The sequence below is a fragment of the Caretta caretta genome, chromosome 1 (genome assembly GCF_965140235.1).
Source record: "Caretta caretta isolate rCarCar2 chromosome 1, rCarCar1.hap1, whole genome shotgun sequence".
Lineage (NCBI taxonomy): Eukaryota > Metazoa > Chordata > Testudines > Cheloniidae > Caretta > Caretta caretta.
Window position 1 is genome coordinate 58,955,402 of NC_134206.1, and position 18,808 is coordinate 58,974,209.

At 41.8% G+C, this 18,808-nt stretch overlaps 1 protein-coding gene across 21 annotated transcripts in view; it reads left to right on the forward strand.

Annotated features, from left to right (window-relative positions):
* Positions 1 to 18,808, forward strand: part of LOC125636591 (RCC1 and BTB domain-containing protein 2) — a 93,979-nt gene that overhangs the window by 62,666 nt on the left and 12,505 nt on the right. For 18 of the 21 annotated variants that reach the window (XM_075128477.1, XM_048850018.2, XM_048849969.2 and 15 more), the window contains 3 exons: positions 5,114 to 5,253; positions 5,915 to 6,045; positions 13,737 to 17,521. In XM_075128477.1, the coding sequence (XP_074984578.1) occupies positions 5,114 to 5,253; positions 5,915 to 6,045; positions 13,737 to 13,877 (412 nt within the window). In that variant the 3' untranslated portion in view covers positions 13,878 to 17,521. Of the gene's footprint in view, positions 1 to 5,113; positions 5,254 to 5,914; positions 6,046 to 13,736; positions 17,900 to 18,808 lie in introns of those variants that run through there. The other 3 variants (XM_048850089.2, XM_048850071.2, XM_048850106.2) reach the window with 3 other exon arrangements.

Sequence of the window (18,808 nt, forward strand, 5' to 3'; positions counted from 1 at the left end):
CCAATTCTGCTCCTCCCCTCCCTCCCATCCCACTTCCCTGTCCCTCTTCAGGGACGCTTCTCACGAGCAGCTCCTTATCCAGGACATGTAATTGCTCCTCGCCATAGGAGCAGTGGAGGAGGTTCCTAAGGAGCTAAGGGGCAAGGAGTTCTACTCCCGTTATTTCCTAATACCCAAGGCAAAGGGGGGGTCTCAGACCCATTCTAGACCTCAACAGGTTCATGGTGAAATTGAAGTTCTGTATGGTCTCCCTGAGGACAATTATTCCTTACCTGGAACTGGGAGACATGAAAGACGCGTACTTCCACATAGCTATTCAGCCCATGCACAGATGATTTCTACGGTTTGTAGCCAGCCACAAACACCATCAGTTCACGGTCCTCCCCTTCGGTCTGTCGACAGCTCCCCAAGTATTCACCAAGTGTATGTCATTCGTAGAAGCCTTCGTCCGCAGGAGGCAGGTGCAGGTATATCCTTACCTCGATGACTGGCTACTCAGGGGACACACCAGGGAGCAGGTGGAGTCTCAAGTCCGACTAGTCAGAGCAACTTTCAAGAGGCTGGGTCTCCTGCTCAACGTGAACAAGTCAACCTTGTCACCGACTCAAAGATTAGAATTCATCGACGCGGTGCTGGACTCGGTGCAGGCAAGGGCGCTCCTGCCAGAGACCCGATTTCAGACCATGATAGACGTTATCCAAAGCCTCAGGCGGTACCCAGCCACTACTGCGAGGGATACCTGAGTGTTCTCAGTCACATGGCAGCCTACACTTATGAGGTATGGCATGCCAAACTGAGGCTCAGACCACTTCAAGCATGGCTCATGTATGTATACCGCACAGGGCCTGGAATCTGTGGTCACGGTGCCAGACCAAGTACTCAAGTCCCTCCAATGGTGGCTTGACCCTTGCACAGTCTGCAAGGGAGTCCCCTTCAACAGCCGCCAGCCCTCCTTGTCCCTAGTAACGGATGCATCAGCTCTGGGTTGGGGGGGCGCATCTGGGAGAGCTCCAGACACAAGAATTATGGTCGCAGGATGAGCTCTTCCTGCATATCAATATCTGAGAGCTCAGAGCAGTACGGCTAGCATGCCAAACCTTCCTATCCCGGCTCCAAGGCCAGTGTGTGCGGGTAATGACAGACAACACCATGGCCATGTTTTACATCAACAAGCAAGGTGGAGCCCACTCTTCCTCCCCCCCTCCCCCCACATGTCGGGTGGCCCTTCAGCTATGGGAGTTCTGCATAGCCCTCTCCATTCACCTGGAGGCGTTCTATCTCCCAGGTGTGCAGAACGAATTAGTGGATCTCAACAGATCGTTTCACTATCATGAGTGGGCCATCCATCCAGATGTCATATATTCTCTCTTCCAAAAGTGGGGGTTTCCCCAGGTTGATCTGTTTGCCACTCAGAGCAACAGGAGGTGCCCAATGTTCTGCTCCTTTCAGAAACTCAGCCCGGGTGCGATCTCGGATGCATTTCTGCTCCCCTTGGGAGACCGTCTCATGTATGCCTTTCCACCATTCCAACTCGTGCACAGAGTACTGCTGTAAATCCACAGAGACAGAGCTGTAGTAATTCTGCTGGCCCCAGTGTGGCCCTGCCAGCATTGGTACACCACGCTTCTGGAACTGTCAGTGGTGGTACCACTCTATCCCAATCTGATCACGCAAGACCACGGTTGCCTTCACCACCTGGGCCTCCAGTCCCTCCATCTCAAGGCTTGGAAGCTTTATGGCTAAACCCAGTGGAGCTCCTGTGCTTGGAACGAGTAAGAACGGCCCTGGTCAGCAGCAGAAAACCACCCGCCAGGGCCACTTATCTGACCAAGAGGAAAAGGTACAATTGCTGGTGTGCTCAGCATCACACTCCTCCACTCCAGGCGTCTATACCACTCATCCTAGAGTACCTTCTGCACCTCAGCCAACAAGGCCTGTCAGCATCATCCATCAAGGTACACCTTGCTGCTATCTTGGCCTTCCATCCGGGAATGTCTGGATGTTCCATATTCACTAACCCTATGGCAGGACATTTTCTTAAGGGCCTGGAATGGCTATATCCTCGGGTTAGACAGACCCTTCCGGCATGGGACCTTAACCTGGTCTTGTCCAGATTAATTGGACGCCCATTTGAACTGCTGGTGACTTGCTCCCTTCTCTACCTGTCATGGAAGGTAGCCTTCCTGGTCGCCATCAAATCAGCCAGGAGGGTGTCGGAGTTAAAGGCCCTTTCCTCTGACCCACCCTACACGGTCTTCCACAAGGACAAGGTGCAACTCAGACCTCACCCGGCCTTTCTCCATAGGGGAGTTTAACAATTCCATACTAGCCAAGACATTTCATTACCTGTCTTCTACCCCAAGCCCCAAAACAGTACCCAAGAGCAAAGGCTGCACTCATTGGATATTTGGCAGGCATTAGAATTCTACACTGAGCGCACAAAGCTGTTCAGGAGATCTAACCAGCTGTTTGTGGCAGTGACAGACCATATGAAAGGACTCCCAGTCTCATCTCAAAGATTATCTTCCTGGATCATGGCCTATATCTGCACGTTATGAGCTGGCCAAGGTCCCACCTCAGCCTCTCAAGGCTCACTCCACAAGGGCACAGACCTCTTCAGCTGCGTTTCTGGCCCAGGTGCATACGTTCACCTCTCACTGTGCCATCACACAGCACGCTAGAGATGATGCAGCTTTCGGCAGAGTGGTGCTCTCTTCAGTGATTTCTTAACTCCAACTCCACTTCCGGAATAGAGCTTGGGAGTCACCTGATTGGAATCGACATGAACAAGCACTCGAAGAAGAAAAAACGGTTACTCACCTTCTTGTAACTGTTGTTCTTCAAAATGTGTTGTTCATGTCCTTTCCAGTACCCACCCTCCTATCCCTCTGTCGGAGTAGCCAGCAAGAAGGAACTGAGGAGGGGCGATGTCAGCAGGGTCATATATTAAGTGCCATGAAAGCGCCACTCCAGAGGGCTCCACAGCTGACCCAGCGGGAACTGCTGGGGGCAAAATTTCTGGAACAACGTGTCATGCAGATTCCTGAGAGGCCTCAAGAGGCTCTTCCCGCTGGTCTGGGCTCCTATCCCACGATGGGACCATAACTTGGTTCTTTCTAGGCTCACAGGCCCACTCTTTGAGCCAATGGGCTCCTACTCCCTTTCCCACCTGTCATGGAATGTCGCTTTCCTTGGGGCGATAACATCGGTGAGACGAGTGTCGGAGATTAAAGCCCTGACATCAGAGCCGCCATATACGGTGTTCCACAAGGACAAAATCCAACTGCGACCCCAACCGGCCTTTCTGCCGAAAGTGGTGTCTTCCTTCCTAAGTTAAATATTTTCCTCCTACTAATTATTGTTTGGTCATAAAATAAACATCAACTTCTTTATAGGTAAGTAATCCACAGATCCATATATTTGGCTACAAGACAATGGAACATCAGATTAGTAGCTTCATTAAGCCATATTACCTCAAGGTATAACTATTATCACACCTGGCTAAGAGGATAACATGCATGTAACACACCATTGCTGAATGCTTCCCTTCATGAGCATTATCATGAGTGCATTACTTTTAAGAGATCCTTTTTATTGCTGCATTTTTATAACTCAGTGGGTTATGGTTTTTTTGCCTTGTTCCGTAAGTACTCCTAAAACTAAATTGTGAGATTGGTGGCTACGAGCATGTGGTGGTAGTGGTGGGCAGGCCCTGTTCAAGTGGGAGAGGCCAGAGGCATTCTGCCTACACAAACAGGTGTATCCATGGACACTTGGGGATTGTGTGGATGAGCAGCAACTGCTATTCCCTTTAAAAGACACAGCGTGCATTCCCCCCTTTCCAAATTCCTGACCACAAATGTAGAAGAGCTAAAGGGCTCTACCCATGTTCTGCTCCATTGGAGGTCACTACCACTGCTATGATGCACCTACCTTGTGCTCAGAAAACAAAGGTACAGGATTTTGGCTGCCCCTTCAAGTCCCACATCCCTACACAACATCGTGAGAGAAACCAAACTATAACTCCTGCGTATTTTATTGATTTGTGATTTTATGTTTATATATTTTCATGACATGAAAAATGCATAACATAAAAAGCAAAATATATATAGATGACAATTTAGACCAATATAAAAGGAAGATAAAATAACTGATAAATAAGTAGATTTTTGTTTTTCATTTATGTGGTAGTAGTGCTCTTTCTGTACCATGGAGACCTATGACCAGATAATGTGCTAATGTATAGCAGGTTTACTTGTAAAATCTTCTGACTAAAAGAAAAGCAAAATCTAAGGTGGGGCATGTAGACAAGATGCTGGAGGAAAAAACTTAACCTAAATTGTGTTTATTTTAGAACAAGTTTTTAACGGGGGATGGGTAAAATGCTTGGTTACTCAAGAATCTTCAAAACTATCCAACAGATTTAACAACTGATCCATCTGGGCACTGTCTTTCCAGTATTGTTGGAGCCATAGCTCAGTGGTTGAGTATTTGACTGCAGTATTGTAATAACATTTAGAAACTGGAAAAGGAACCTGCTTTCCAAATACGTTGATACTATTGTATGGCAGAATTGGGGAATTATAATTCAGTTAAGATGTATAATACAGATATTACAGGCATAATCTGGGTTTTTAAAGTATTAATGCTGGTTATTGTAACAAAAAGATGGTCAAGGATATGTCTAAGACTGTTCTGGTTTTAATATTTTAAACATGGAAAATGAGTTTAAATTAAATTTAGAAGCAAGAGCTAGATGATGACATTAGAATAAATGTAATCTACAGTACTGATAACATGATGTAGCTAGAGGGTACAGAAGTTATGGAAAAACAGATCTTCAAGAATAAGAATTGTCTTAATTAATCCTAAAATGTATTTGCAAAAGGAGGCAGGGAATAGAATCAGTATAATACTTAAAATATAAATCATGTAAAAGAATTACAATGAGTTTAATGGACTCCTCCCTACCTCACCAAAAGAAAAAATCTGATGGTGTTATCACAGCACTCTATATTTTATTCTCCATCTTTATGATTGATATAGACACCTTACTTGTGTTAATTTACCAAACTTAACTATTCACCATGGGTGTCTTATTTTTGTTCCTTAGGTGTGAGCATTTTCGTTCCATATTAAATAACAATGATGATGATATTATTGAAATGAGTGAATTCTCTTATCAAGTTTACCGAGCCTTCCTGGAATATTTGTACACAGACAGCATCAGTCTCCCACCTGAGGATGCAATAGGTAATTGGCATAAAGTCAAATAATGTCAAGTTATTGTTAAGAGAGAACTTTAAAGTTTGTTTTAACAGATTCTAGAAAGATGGGGTTGATCATGTTCATTGTTATTTTACTATCCTTTAAACCTTCTTTTATGCTCCATCACATGTACATGGATGAGGTGATCCATGCAGCGGAGAATCATGCAGTAGGAAGAGGATGGCAAAGATGCAGTTGGAGAAAGGGACAGAAAGAATGGGAGGGGATGATGAAATGAACAGCAAATGTAGATTGTATTCAAAAAGGACCATTATTTCTCATATTAAAAACAGTTTTTAAAAGCCTCTGATACCTTCCTAATATTACCTTTCCATTTGATGTAGTTGCCACAGACATTATTTGACCACAAATGAGAAGGGAGCTGGCCCAGATGATCACTGAAGAGAGGAGAGATGGTTCACTAAATAACCTCTAGTAAAATGTGATGCAAACTACAAAAAAGATGGAGAATTTGTGTCTTAATAAGTGTGAACTCTTCAGTTTGCATAAAGCCTTTTTGGAGGTTTTGTGTAAAAGGCTATCATAGAATCGTAGAGAAACAAACTGATAAATCTGAAATACAAGTTTATATGGCTTGCATAAAGACAACCAAATATCTGTGAATTTTCTACCTAATTCTCAACAGGGCTGCTAGATTTGGCAACATTCTATAGAGAAAATAGATTGAAAAAGCTTTGCCAGCAAACTATCAAACAAAGCATTTGTGAGGAGAATGCAATTGCTCTTTTTTCAGCTGCAGTCAAATATGAAGCTGAGGTATGGAAAACTTTTATTTGTACTAGAAGTTCCTTAGAGAGATAACTGTTTTTCTGAGACATGGAACTATTTATGGTAACTATTTATTGCAATTAATGAACCATCACACATGACTATTGTAATCAACTTCTCTGGCTTCCCTAAACATGCACATTTCCCCTTTCAGTCCCTACAAAATGCAGCTGCTAATTTCATCTTCCTTGCCCGCCGACTCAATTGTGTCAGTCTCCTCTTTGAATTCTTTCACTGTCTCCTCATCTGCTATGGCATGACATTTAAGCTTCTCATCGCCACTCAGTACATAACTCTGCCAATGCCACTTATCCACCTTTGAGTTTTGTATCACCTTCTGACCATGTTCTTCCAGTGTACCTTCACTGATCATTTGTCAGCTTTTTGCACAGTCCTCTCTCTACCACCTTCCACATCGTCCCCTACACAGGATATCACCTCCTTGGGCTATCTTGTAAGGCCCTTTTCTGTATGGATTTATTCCTCTCTCCGAGATTGACTTTTGCTATGCTGTTTACAGTGAATCATGTTGACATGTAAACAAATTGCCTGTTGGTCCTTTTCCCCTATCCTGTGTCTTCTCATCTGTCTATTTATGGATTGTGAGCAGGGAATGTCTGGAAAGCACCAATCATGTAATGGGCACTAATTAAAAAAATGTTTTATTTGCAAATATGCTCACATTTTATTTTGTGAAAGAAGTTTGCCTTTTCTTAATTTTTCAGTACTATTCTGTCTGTAAAATATCTGTAGTTTGGTATTTACAAGATATTTGAATATCAATTTTAGACTTAATATATCATTTCAACCTGACCAGCTAGTTAAAGAAGGGCCCTTCATGAATACATCAAACTCCCACAAATATTAACACGAGTTAAGTATGTGCACTGAGACTAAATTTGTTACTGGCCAAAACAGTTGCCAATCCATTGATTCCAGTATAATAGTAGTCTGCTTAATTCAGTGGTGACTTTGACCCATCTGGTTGGTAGGGGAGTATGTGAGTAAATGGGTGTGCTGACTGAACACCAAAAATATTCACTAGTGCTAATATCTTGGTTTATTAATTACTTGTAAAACCAGTTAAATCTGTCAGCTTGGCAGGTTTCTATAATTTACAGCTTCATCCTTAGTAAGAAGTCAAGTCACACTGGGAGACCCAAAGGACGGCACTGAACTGAGAACTTTATTATTTCTTTTGTTTAGTTTTGCCTTTCTGAAAAAGCCTGTAGGGAGGGATTTAAATGAGAAGAATGTACATGTCTGGCGGAGCTGGATTGGTAGGCTGTTCCATGCATAGAGGGCAGTGAGGAAGAAGGGGCAAAAATGGAAGTAGAAGACGGGAGTGTTGAAACTGTCATCATTGATGATATAAGTATGACAGGATAAAAAATGAGATATAAATTGGGATTCATTTGTGCAGAGCTTGAAGATGGGGAGACAAGAAGTGTACATTTAATATTGGAGGGGTTGGAAGCGGGCAGTGACATGGTCGGATTGACAAAAGAAGATAATTTTGGCCGGAGGCAGAGCAGTATGGGGAGATAGTGAGGTTGGTGAAGATGCCATTAAGTAATCAAAGAGAAGATGACCAGGGCATTAATAATTGTGATATTAGGGACAGAAAGGAAGGGTCGGAGTTTTAGTGTGGACACTGAAGTGAAAGATACCACGGTATGGGGAAGCACAGCAACTTTTACTCTTAATAGGATAGGTTTTCATTTGAAGTTTGTTATAGAAACTTCTAAATAGACTGCCTCACCGTAAAAATATTCTACACCTTTAATTCTACTTGTCAACATCAGAAAAGGCTTTGATCAACCTGTTTCACTTGGAACTATTACAAGTGCAATTATGTGTGTCATGCAACATGTAAAACTAGTCTGGACAAAGCGCCCGTGAATATATTGTAGGAAACAGGTGGTGACAGAGATGGACTGGATGACCTCATGCATGTTTTCCAGCTCTACCTTCTATGATTCACAGTTTTAATTAGCAACTGTAATATTCTTTCAGAAATTTTGTATTGTCCTTTAGCACAGCCATTGATTATAAACTGAAGGAGGTAAGCACTGTTAAAACTGCAGAAATAGTGAAAGTATAGGATAGTGTGTCAGCACTTTAGTTGTAAATGCTTTGTAAAACTATAAGGTGCAAAAATGTAAAACATGAAATTTCTCTCTAGAAATCATCAGTTCATAAAATAAATCTATATTTAGCCATTGGAAAAGGTACCAATGTTCAGTTTCTAATTTATTTTCACTTTATGTAATCAACACAAGTAAAAGATGGGAATATGCTGCAGTTCTCAGCCCTAATATGAAAAATAAATTGACTCAATTTACTTTACCAAAGATAAATACATCCAGAAGTAATAGTCACAAATAGGATACCTTTGAAAATTGTGGAAATGCTTGCTGAAGTATTGTCTGTTTGTAAGAGTAGTTCTATGCAGTTGCTATTTTTATAGCACATTTCTAATATACTGTGGGCTGGATTGAAGATTAATTAGCTGTTATTTATACTACAAATTAAAAGTTACCGTTTTCTAACCAGCAAAATTATTAAACATCATTCCCTGACTGGCCAGTGAAGAGATTTTTTTTTCAGTATAACAGGGAAGCAACCTCCCTTAATTTTCTTTTAGACAAGCTATAATTTTCTTTTAGTACAATCTATAATTGCCCAGGCTCTAACAGTAGGATTCCTGGAATATAATCTGGAATGAAATCTAAGATGTCATTACATTTCTCAAGCACACCCTTCCCCCCTACCCTTGCCACTTCCTTCTGTATTTTTGGCCTTTCCTGTTCATCTTTTTTGTTGTTGTTGTTCCCCACCATACACACACTTTTTTGTGGTTTCATGCCTTTTCCTTCTGGGCATTTTTTCCCCACTTATCCCACTTTTATAGCTGTTGGTCTTCTTTTTCGGCTTTAATTGCATCTCTGCGGAGGCAGCAGACTAGAAGCATTTAACCCATGGAAAGGACTACAACGGGAAATTAACTAGCATTTTTTGAAGTTCCCCGCTTCCCTCCTGCCCAGTTTGCAATACTTGTGTACTTCACACAGAGGGAAACTGACTAGAATTTTCCACTGAATGCATCCGATGAAGTGAGCTGTAGCTCCCGAAAGCTTATGCTCAAATAAATTTGTTAGTCTCTAAGGTGCCACAAGTACTCCTTTTCTTTTTGCAAATACAGACTAACACGCTGCTACTCTGAAACGTGACTAGAATTAGTACATTCTTTTTTGCAACAAGCTTCAAAGAGGTTGCAGATTGTGAATCATGAAGTCAAAATATTGCCTTGAAGCTAACTCTATCTGTAATGTGCTTGCTGCAAAGGATAGGTTAATTCCTTTTCCTTCTGCAGAAGTTATTTACACAGGAACAAGATGCAAAGGGGACAGGTATCAGTGCATAAAGAGAGGGAATGCTGCCACTGCTAGCAGGTTGAATGGGCAAGGCTCACTGAGTGCAGTTACTGTTGCATGGTTTACAAAACATATGACAGTCATCCACGTTGGGTGTACGTATGCTGAGAATTTTCAGAAAATCTCACTATTGATCTAACACTTGTACTAGTAAGTCTAGGACAAGACAGTTATTTTTACTATCATGTCTAATCCAGCTGCTGTTTTTTTCTCTGCACGTTACGAGATGCAAATTCAGAGGTCAACATGTATATCTACATCCTTGTGAGGCTAACGTGTCCTTTCATTAAGTTAAATATTCGGGGTAGAGGAGGCAGTTAATTTGGGGTCCCACAATGGCTAGAAAATAAATTGTATCTTTGACAAATTTTGCAGATGTTGAAGTTAATTTGGGTAAAGAAGGGAAGGAATCATTAGCCTTTTTCCAGGGATACACTAGGAAAATTGAAGGCTTTATTGTGTGATGATGCATTTATTTCTTTTTGTGTGTACAAATAATTTTTAGAGTAATTGCATATGGTTGCACCTTTTGCATTTTTTTTTTATATTGTATTTCAACTTGAAGGTTGACACATTAGCTGTCTCCTGTTCACATTTGTGACGTGATCCTGATTTCTGGTGATGCATAAGGATTCATCATATAGTTCATATGAACAAATCTCATCCTGTTGTTTTTGAGGTGGTCACTTAGATTACCAAACCCACTGCAGACGAGTCAATCGCAGGGTATGCTAGCTGACTGGATGATTGAAACTTTTTAAACAGGAGAATAATGAATGACACATTTTCAGTATCAATCATTTGTACTAAAATTCAGAAACTTTCCAAATTCACAAACATTTTTGTAGTCTTCCACATATTCTAAAAGCGACCCCATGAACAACAGTGGAGTGAAGAGAAACAGTTACTCACTTTGACTGTGATTTTTTGAGAGGTGATGCAGATGTGTATTCCACTTAGGTGCGTGCACACTTAGCACACCAGAGCTGAAGAATTCTGCCTAGCAGTACCAACAGGAGGGCAGCACTAGCGCCTCATGGCCAGAACCTCTCCCCTGGCTAAATGAGGCAGCGCCACCCAACCCTCCTCAGTTCCTTCACGCTGAACAGCCAGAGAGCAGCCTCTGATGCAGAGGAGACAGAGGGTGTGTCGCGGAATAAACATCTGCATCAGATCTCAAAGAACAACAGTTTCAGTAAGCAACGGTTTCTTCTTCAAATAGATGCAGCCATGTATTCCCCTTAGGTGACTCACAAGCAGTACTCCAGCAGCATTGGGCTTGGAGTCTAGCTCAACAAGGATTGAAGTACTGCCTTCCCAAAGTTTGCATCTGCTCTGAATGCCATGGTAATGTGTCATGGTTTGTAAATATATATATTGACAGCCATGCATCAGCCCTGCAAATATCCAACAGCGAGATGTCACTTAAGAATGCTATTGACATAGCTTGTGCTCTTGCAGAATGTTCTCGCTCCTGTAGCTGGTGCGTAGTCAAAGCCATTCATATGCAGTCTTGATGCAGGAAGTTATCCACTTAGAAATCCTCTGGGAGGAGACTGCCTGTCCCTTCATACAGTCTTCACCTCATCTGTTTATGTCATATGCAGCCAGAAAGGGTTTAGTCCTGTCCAGATAGGCCAGAATCGTCTGATGTCCAGTGTGTGAAGATGCTGTTCCTCCTCTGGAAATGAAAGCAGCTTAGGAAAAAATACAAGTAAATATACCACCTGGTTTCAATAAATGGAGAAACCACTTTAGATACATGAATGGATGGATGAAAGACTGAGAGCGCCGATAGATGCTCCCTCAGTGAGCTAAGCAAAAGGCCCGACCACTGAAGATGCAGCGAATACTCCAAGATGTCTTAGATACTAGCCAGCATCAGCTGAACTCTGCAGGCCAATGACCATATTGAAAAACAATTCCACTTTGCCAAATAGGCTATCCTAGTAGAGGGTTTTTACTACTGAGTAGGACCCTGTCAAACAACCACTGAGCATTTCTCTTCCTTATTCAACCACAGAGCAGCCATGCCTTGAGATGTAGAGAGCTGAGCGTGGGATGCAGAGTGTGCTGTGATTCTGCAGGAACAGGTCAGGATGGACAGGAAGGAATACAGGAGGCTGAACCGACAGTGTGAGGAGGTAGGAAAACCAGCACTGCTTTGGCCATGCCAAGGCAATGAGGATGAGCTTGGCCCCTTCTGCTTTCAGCTTGAAGATGATCTGTGGAATGGTCGGAGTTGGAGGAAAAGCTCACAGAAGAGCCGACTGCCAGCTGAGGTGGAAGGCATTGGTCACGGAGCCTGGACTGAGGCCCCAGCCAGCCAGCATTTCCTGTTGACCCTGTGGCAAACAGGTTGCTCATTGGGAAGCACCTCGCTGCAAAGATGACTCGTAGAACACTGGGCTTCAAAGACCACTTGTTGAGGGAAAAATTCCTGCTGAGATGGTCTGCAAGATGATTCTGGACCCCAGGCAAGTGATCGGCTACCAGAGTTCTTCTCCTGTCAATGCAGAACTGCCACAACCTGATCGCCTCTTGGCAGAGCACCCTGGAGAGTGGTACTCTTTCCCTGCTCACATACTACATTCCCGGCACCAGGTATGCCAGTGCCAGAAGCGGTGTGGACCCCGAAGTCAGCAGCAGTACCAAAACAGCTGGAAGTCACCCTGGTAACATCTGCAGTGCCAGCTGCAACGGTGCTGAGAAGTTTCCTGGTGCCCAGGACTCTTGCACCGAGCCCGGTACTGGCCCTGTTTCCACAGACTGTGGAAGGGGAAATATCAGGCTGCAGTGCCAACAGACCCAAGGGTTCAGTGGCCCGTCCAGGCAACGAGGCTATGAACAATGCAGTCCTTGCCAAGTCCTGGACCAAAGGAGAGGTCAGGATGGAAAGTCAAAGGAGGACTGTAGCCACTTGGCATGATGCCAGCAAAAAAACAGTCGGTGCTGGCATCTCCCTTGTCAGTACCGAACTCAATAGATACCTCGGGACCAGAACTGGAGTTGATGATACAGGTCTCTAACGCCCCTGCTCAGTGCCGGGGATCAGTTAGAGGCACCCACACCATCCCATGCGCCAGCACTAACTCCATGCCTGTCCATGCTCTTCCTGGGGAGGCAGGAGAGTCCACGAGACCTGGAACAGTCTCATTTGGTCTTATGTGAACTTTTTCCTCAGTGCACTCAACAGAGAATGGCTCCTCCCCTGCTTCAGAGCACGAGGCGGCAGCATTCTTGGAACCCAAAAGCAATGACCTGTGATCTGACATGGCTCTCAGTGCTGAAGCAGATCGCATGGCCTGTTTGCCTAAAACAGCACATGTTTGAAGTTTCCTATCCACCTGAGTCTGTTTCATGAACAATCTACAGACCGAACATGGGCCTCATCGAAGCACAGCAAAGACTGTATGTGGGGATCATTATTAGGAATTGCTCCCACACACAACAGGTAATGTGTAAACCCTGGTGAGGGCATCACGTAACTACATACAACTCACACTAATCTTAGGGTATGACTAATTACATATAACTAGAAAAAACACTAAATTCGTGAGAGAGTGTGAGGTTAAGACCATACACAGCTCCAGCTCCAGCCATGGATAGTAAGAAGACACTGAGGGGGGATGGAATGGTGCTGCCACACATAACCAGGTGAGGGACTATGGCTGCAAGGTGCAAGTGGTGCCCCTCTACGGCTCCTCCTAGGCAAAATTCTCCAGCTCCAGTGGCCTGGGCACACTTACACGTAAGTGGAATACATCGCTGAAGCTACTCTAAGAACCCCTAGTTTATGCATGACATCATTTGCAAATATTTTCATATTTGTCTTTCTACTTTGAAATCTAAGGAGTGCCTTCACCCACTCTTCTCTTCCAATCTGTTTTGTATCCAAGGTCGGGTACCCCTTCACTCTACCTTTTCTCCAACATACTATTACTGTGCTACTCTTGCTTCAATCATCTTGCTGTTTTCAGTAGATATGGGTCAAGGAAGTGTGGCCTTGAGTTGAGTTTTAGGAAGAACAATAGCCAGATGGCAGCTGTAACCAGTCAAAACAGCGGTAGCGGCCTTGACAAGTTTCTGGCCTTGCTATTGTAATGTTTTGTTCTAGTATTATTTAGCATTTGTAAACTTTCATGTGGATATTGTTGGGATGAAACAGACAGCCAAGATGTGAATGCTCACTTAAATTTGTAATATCTTATTGAATAACTCATAACCTTATTTTGTTTCTAGGACTTAGAAGAATTTTGCTTCAGGTTTTGTATAAACCACTTGACTGTAGTTACACAAACTACAGGCTTTGCAGAAATGGACCATGACCTCTTGAAGAACTTCATTAGCAAAGCAAGCAGAGTAGGAGCATTTAAAAACTGAAGAATGCTTGCTTCAAAGAAAGATACTTTCATCATGGGAACATTTCCTCTTTGAAAAACTTATCAGCACTCAGAATGCCTGGAAGAAAAGAGGACAACATCCATTAAAGTCAGTGTTAATGTTGATGGGCTGATTTAATAAGCTTCCATGTAGCCTAATGCACAAGCTTTGTGAAGATGGGTATGGTATAGAATAAACAATAGATATAAACAATCTGCCAACAACTTAGGTTTAAAAAAAATCCTAATGGAATAATTAAGTTTTCCTTTAAAATCAAGTGGACTGTTCACTATTTTCCATTTATATTCCTTGTTTTCTCCCTTGAAATATTTTCAAAAACAGCTCTTTAACATTTTCATCTGAGTTTACTGGATAGCATGAAGCTGGTGGTTGCTAAAGCTTCATTATGCACCTTTAAGGTCAATCAAAGTAAATGTGCTACAAGAAGGTTCCTTTCTGGTTAATTTATCACCCCCTCTAGAGAAGTGTTGAGCTAGAAGCTTGTTTTGCTAAATATAGGATAAAGGAATATAACATGCAAATTCCTCTTAAGAGCCCCTAATATAAAGAAAAAGCCACAGAATGGATACTTTGTAAATTAGGAGCAGCCAAGGCTCAAGAGAAGGCTATGCTGAATTTAAGTATGAAGGACTTATTTTAAAGGGCTAGTTTTGAGTTCTTGGCTCTTAAAGTCATTTTCTCGGATGAAAAATAATTGGTTCTTTTTTCCAGGGACTTTACCTCCACCTTTCCAGTGGAACACTAACTTCTAATTGGTTTTGTCATGTAATGAGTTATTTCACTGTTTGTTTTGCTGCTCAGAAACACACCTCTTCACCTGCCATGAAAAAGAAACTCAATGAAAAGGAATTATCAATTAACTTTTCTGCCAGTATTTACAGATAAGACAGGTGCTTGACATGAATTATATGTGTGGGAGGAGGGATAGGGAAAGTTATAAATCAATTCAATGATTAAATAAGGAAAGTTAAACTGAAAGTCTTTTCAAGTGGTAACCAGGTGCCATTCAAATACTTCCTAAAGCAATAGGTGGAGAAGGTTTCAGTATGCTAATTCTTACGTGGAAAGACTTTTGCACTGTGACACAGAATGCTGAGATTATAAAATGTTTATCAGTTTTGGTTTCTGTTATGGTAAAGAAGACTAATTTGTATGTAAATTACTTAATCTAATTTCTGTTAAAAGAACTGGCTTCACAAACTGATGGGCCAGTGGTTAGGACACCACCCTAGCCTTGCTCTGTCATAGACATCCTGTGTGCCCTTGGGCATATCTACACAGCAGCTGGGAGGTGTAATTGCTAGTTCTGGTTCCATACATCTGGTTGCTCTGCTCCAGTTAGCACCTACAAATTGCAGCGTGACCATCCTGGGGTGACCCCAAAAACAGACTCACGGTACCACCAGAATAGCTTTATCTATTGCCCCCTCCTAGATTTAGCAGAGGTTCCCTAACAGTTAGCCTCCCAACTTTTACTTGGTTTCTGCAGGGTGAAAGGGAATGACTTGGGTTTACTAGCAGTTCCTTTTTAGAAAAATTCCTCAGAATATCTTAGACCAGTTACCCTTGGGAGGACTCGGATACAGCCTATCAATAGCATTGATAGATACACAGGCGGTACTTTTCCAAAAAAAGTATCTTTTATTACAGTAGCACACTGCTAATCCCTGGCTACAATGTAATCTAAGCATAAAGCGCTGGAAATAAATCCCTTAACACAATTCCTTAATACAGATTTTAAAATATCCCAACTGCAATGTCATACAATTAGAACAGTATTAAGTGTTGCACCCTGCATACGGTGATCAGCAGTGTGCAGTCCTGACAGCAATCTTAAATCTTCAACTTTATACATATGAATGTTACATTGTTTTATAACACACACCTTTATTAACCCAGACGTACATACACATGCTCATTAATCCTATTTCTGTTCTGTATTTGCACAATACCTAGCATGCTTACTTGCCGTAGGTATCTTTCTCTCTGCTCTCTCAGGGTCCGTTCTGTTCTACACTGCTGCCAATTAAGATTCTTTTATTTTAATTCTGCCACAATGTTTAGCTAATGACAGCAAAGTGATGTTTTTAGTGCTGTGCTTAGGAAACAGAATAGCACAGCTCAAAAATCTCTAGTATTCCTGGAATGAGCAGTGGCCTGGGCTAGTCATCTGAGAATAATCCTACCCAAGCCCCTGAGTACGTACTTGGATAGCTAGCCTGAGCTGCTGTGGCCACAGTTATTTTTAGGCACTAGCTCAAGCAGAGCCAGTGCATGTACATCTACCCAAGCTGGCAATAACATCTCCCAGCTGCTGGGTACAGGTATCCTTAGTCTATGTCTCAGTTCTTCCTCTGTCAAAAGGGGATAATAGCACATCCCTACCTCACAGGGGTTTTGTGAGGGTAAATCTATTAACTTGTGAGGTGCTTAGAAATGATGGTATAGAAACCAGATTCAACCCACCACTAGAAATAGTCTTTAATCTGCTGTGTCACTAACTAGTAGAGCTGGTCAAAAGTTTTTCTGATGGAACTTTTAGCTGGAATGGAAAATGCCCTTTTGTAAAAACAAACACACCCGTTTCATTTAGAAATGGTTGAAAACGCATTTTGATGAGGCCAGATTATTATTTTGGCACTTTTGGAACAAAATGTTTCAACTTTTGATTTTTGGGACCATTGTTTTATAAGAAATTCTGAAACAGTAAATGAAACATTTTCAGCTGAGACTAAACAGGTTTTCATAAAGTTCAGTGTGCAAGAAACTTCAAAATCACAATTGCCTGTGAAATGAAAATTTGGGCATCTGCACTCCTCTACTAAATAGTCTGCATTCAGTGACTAAGGAAACAAGGCTGCATTTGTAGAGGAGTCTCACAGGAAAACCAATTCTGAGCAGTGTCCATCACCCTTTAGTCTCTTTGCCCTAAGCAGCATTTCAGTTTGCACACCAAGCTTGGGCTGTTTTCTTTCAGGCAGCTTTTTTATTTTTGTAGTAGAGACCATATGGAACTAACTCTTTGAGAGAACTTTTCTGCAGTGATGTCTGTTTTGAGGATAAAATGCAGATGTCATCATTTGTTCATTCAATGAGGATTTTATGCATTTAATTCTTGACCTGGACAATTTAATAGTATATTTATACACTGCTATATGCACACATAGTAAAAATATATTTATTTAGCTTTCATTCACATTACTCATTAAACAGCAACACAAGTTACTTTCCTTTGCACTTAAAGGTCAAGCCTTCAGAAGTGCACTGACTTGGTGTTGGAAACCAAAATGCATGTGTGTCTGTACAGGTGTGTGCTCGAACAGCAGTGTGAGGACACTAAATCCATCCTGGGCGGTAACAGTTTTATATTTTTTTTTGTTTTTGATGATTTGAGGATGCTGCTGTCACCACTCCTATTGATCTTGGAATTGGATCCATTGTTAGCCAGTATTAAATGCGTTTCCGGAGACTCCAGTTCAGACAGCAATGAAAAAATATTTGTAGACATTTGGGACTGTAATCCTAGACAGGTGAGGTATTCATTCGAAAACTGGACTGATGGCCTAAAATAGCCTTGGACAGCTAAACAAGAGACTCCTCCAACTAACCACTGGGGAAAACAGGTAAATAAATATTTCTTGAATTAAATGAAACTTAAAAAGAATAAAAGTAAATACTATCACAGTGATTGATGTTAGTAGGTTCAGCCTCATGGTGTTTTCTAGGACCCACCTTTGGAATGATGGAGCTTTATTACAAAGCACATTCACTGTGTAAATTGCTGTAAGGTATAAATGCTTTTTATATAAACTGAAGATAATTGTTTCCTTGGGATTACTTTGTAAAATAAAACCTTTATCCATTAGCATGACAAATTTTGCTTGACCCCCTAAGGATGTATGTAGCCCTACCATAATAAAATATCCAGCCAACTTCAGATTTCTGTAAAAACTCACCTGGCTTTATAGACAACTAATAAAACATTTATATTTAGGATCTTAGCCTTTGACCTATTTACTTTTTATTATAATCTAAAGCCTACATAGAATTGCTTTGACCATTCTTGAACAGCTGTTTATGACTTCCTTATTAGCACGTTGTGGGGATGAGGGGAGAGAAATAGGTAACTTACAGGATAAAAATTGCAGTTCCGAAGTATAGTTTAAAGACCACAGTCTTTCTAAAAAGAAAAGGAGGACTTGTGGCACCTTAGAGACTAAAAAATTTGTTGGTCTCTAAGGTGCCACAAGTCCTCCTTTTTTTTTTTGCAGATACAGACTAACACAGCTGCTACTCCGAAACCAGTCTTTTTCTAAGGGCTCATTTACATGTGGCAAGCTGGGGTGAAAATCTACCTATGCACTAACCTGTACACTAGGAATCGGTGCAGACCCTACTCTTATGCACTAAAAGTTCCACAGTGCCCTTTGAACTACTCCTCTTTCAAAGCAGGGTAGGATCACTGAGTGCTACAGAACTTTAGTGCCCAGCAGCAGACTAGGGAGGGGTAGATTTATAGCCCAGCTTGCAGGGTGGGGAATGACTTAAGTGTTTGTATAGACAAGATTTTAAGAAAATGACTGCTAGACTCATGAGCAGCAATAAAACCAGTGTCTGCACAAAAATGGGGGGAGTTTGACAGGGAAACAGATTTCAAGCCTTTCAAAGAAGTTAATGCAGTAAAGAAAAACAGTGATTGCAACTAGATGAAATGCCATGTGTGTTTTTGACATACCACTTCTGCTTGGTAAAGAAGGTTGGTTTGTTTGTTTGTTTTTTTCAGGATACCTGTATAAACTAAACTTGTTACATTTTAAAATATTCAAACTGTATCATGTGCTGGTTTCCTACAGCAACACAACCTTCTACAGATGTCCCACCGTTTCATGCAGTTTTATAGTTTGTTTCTT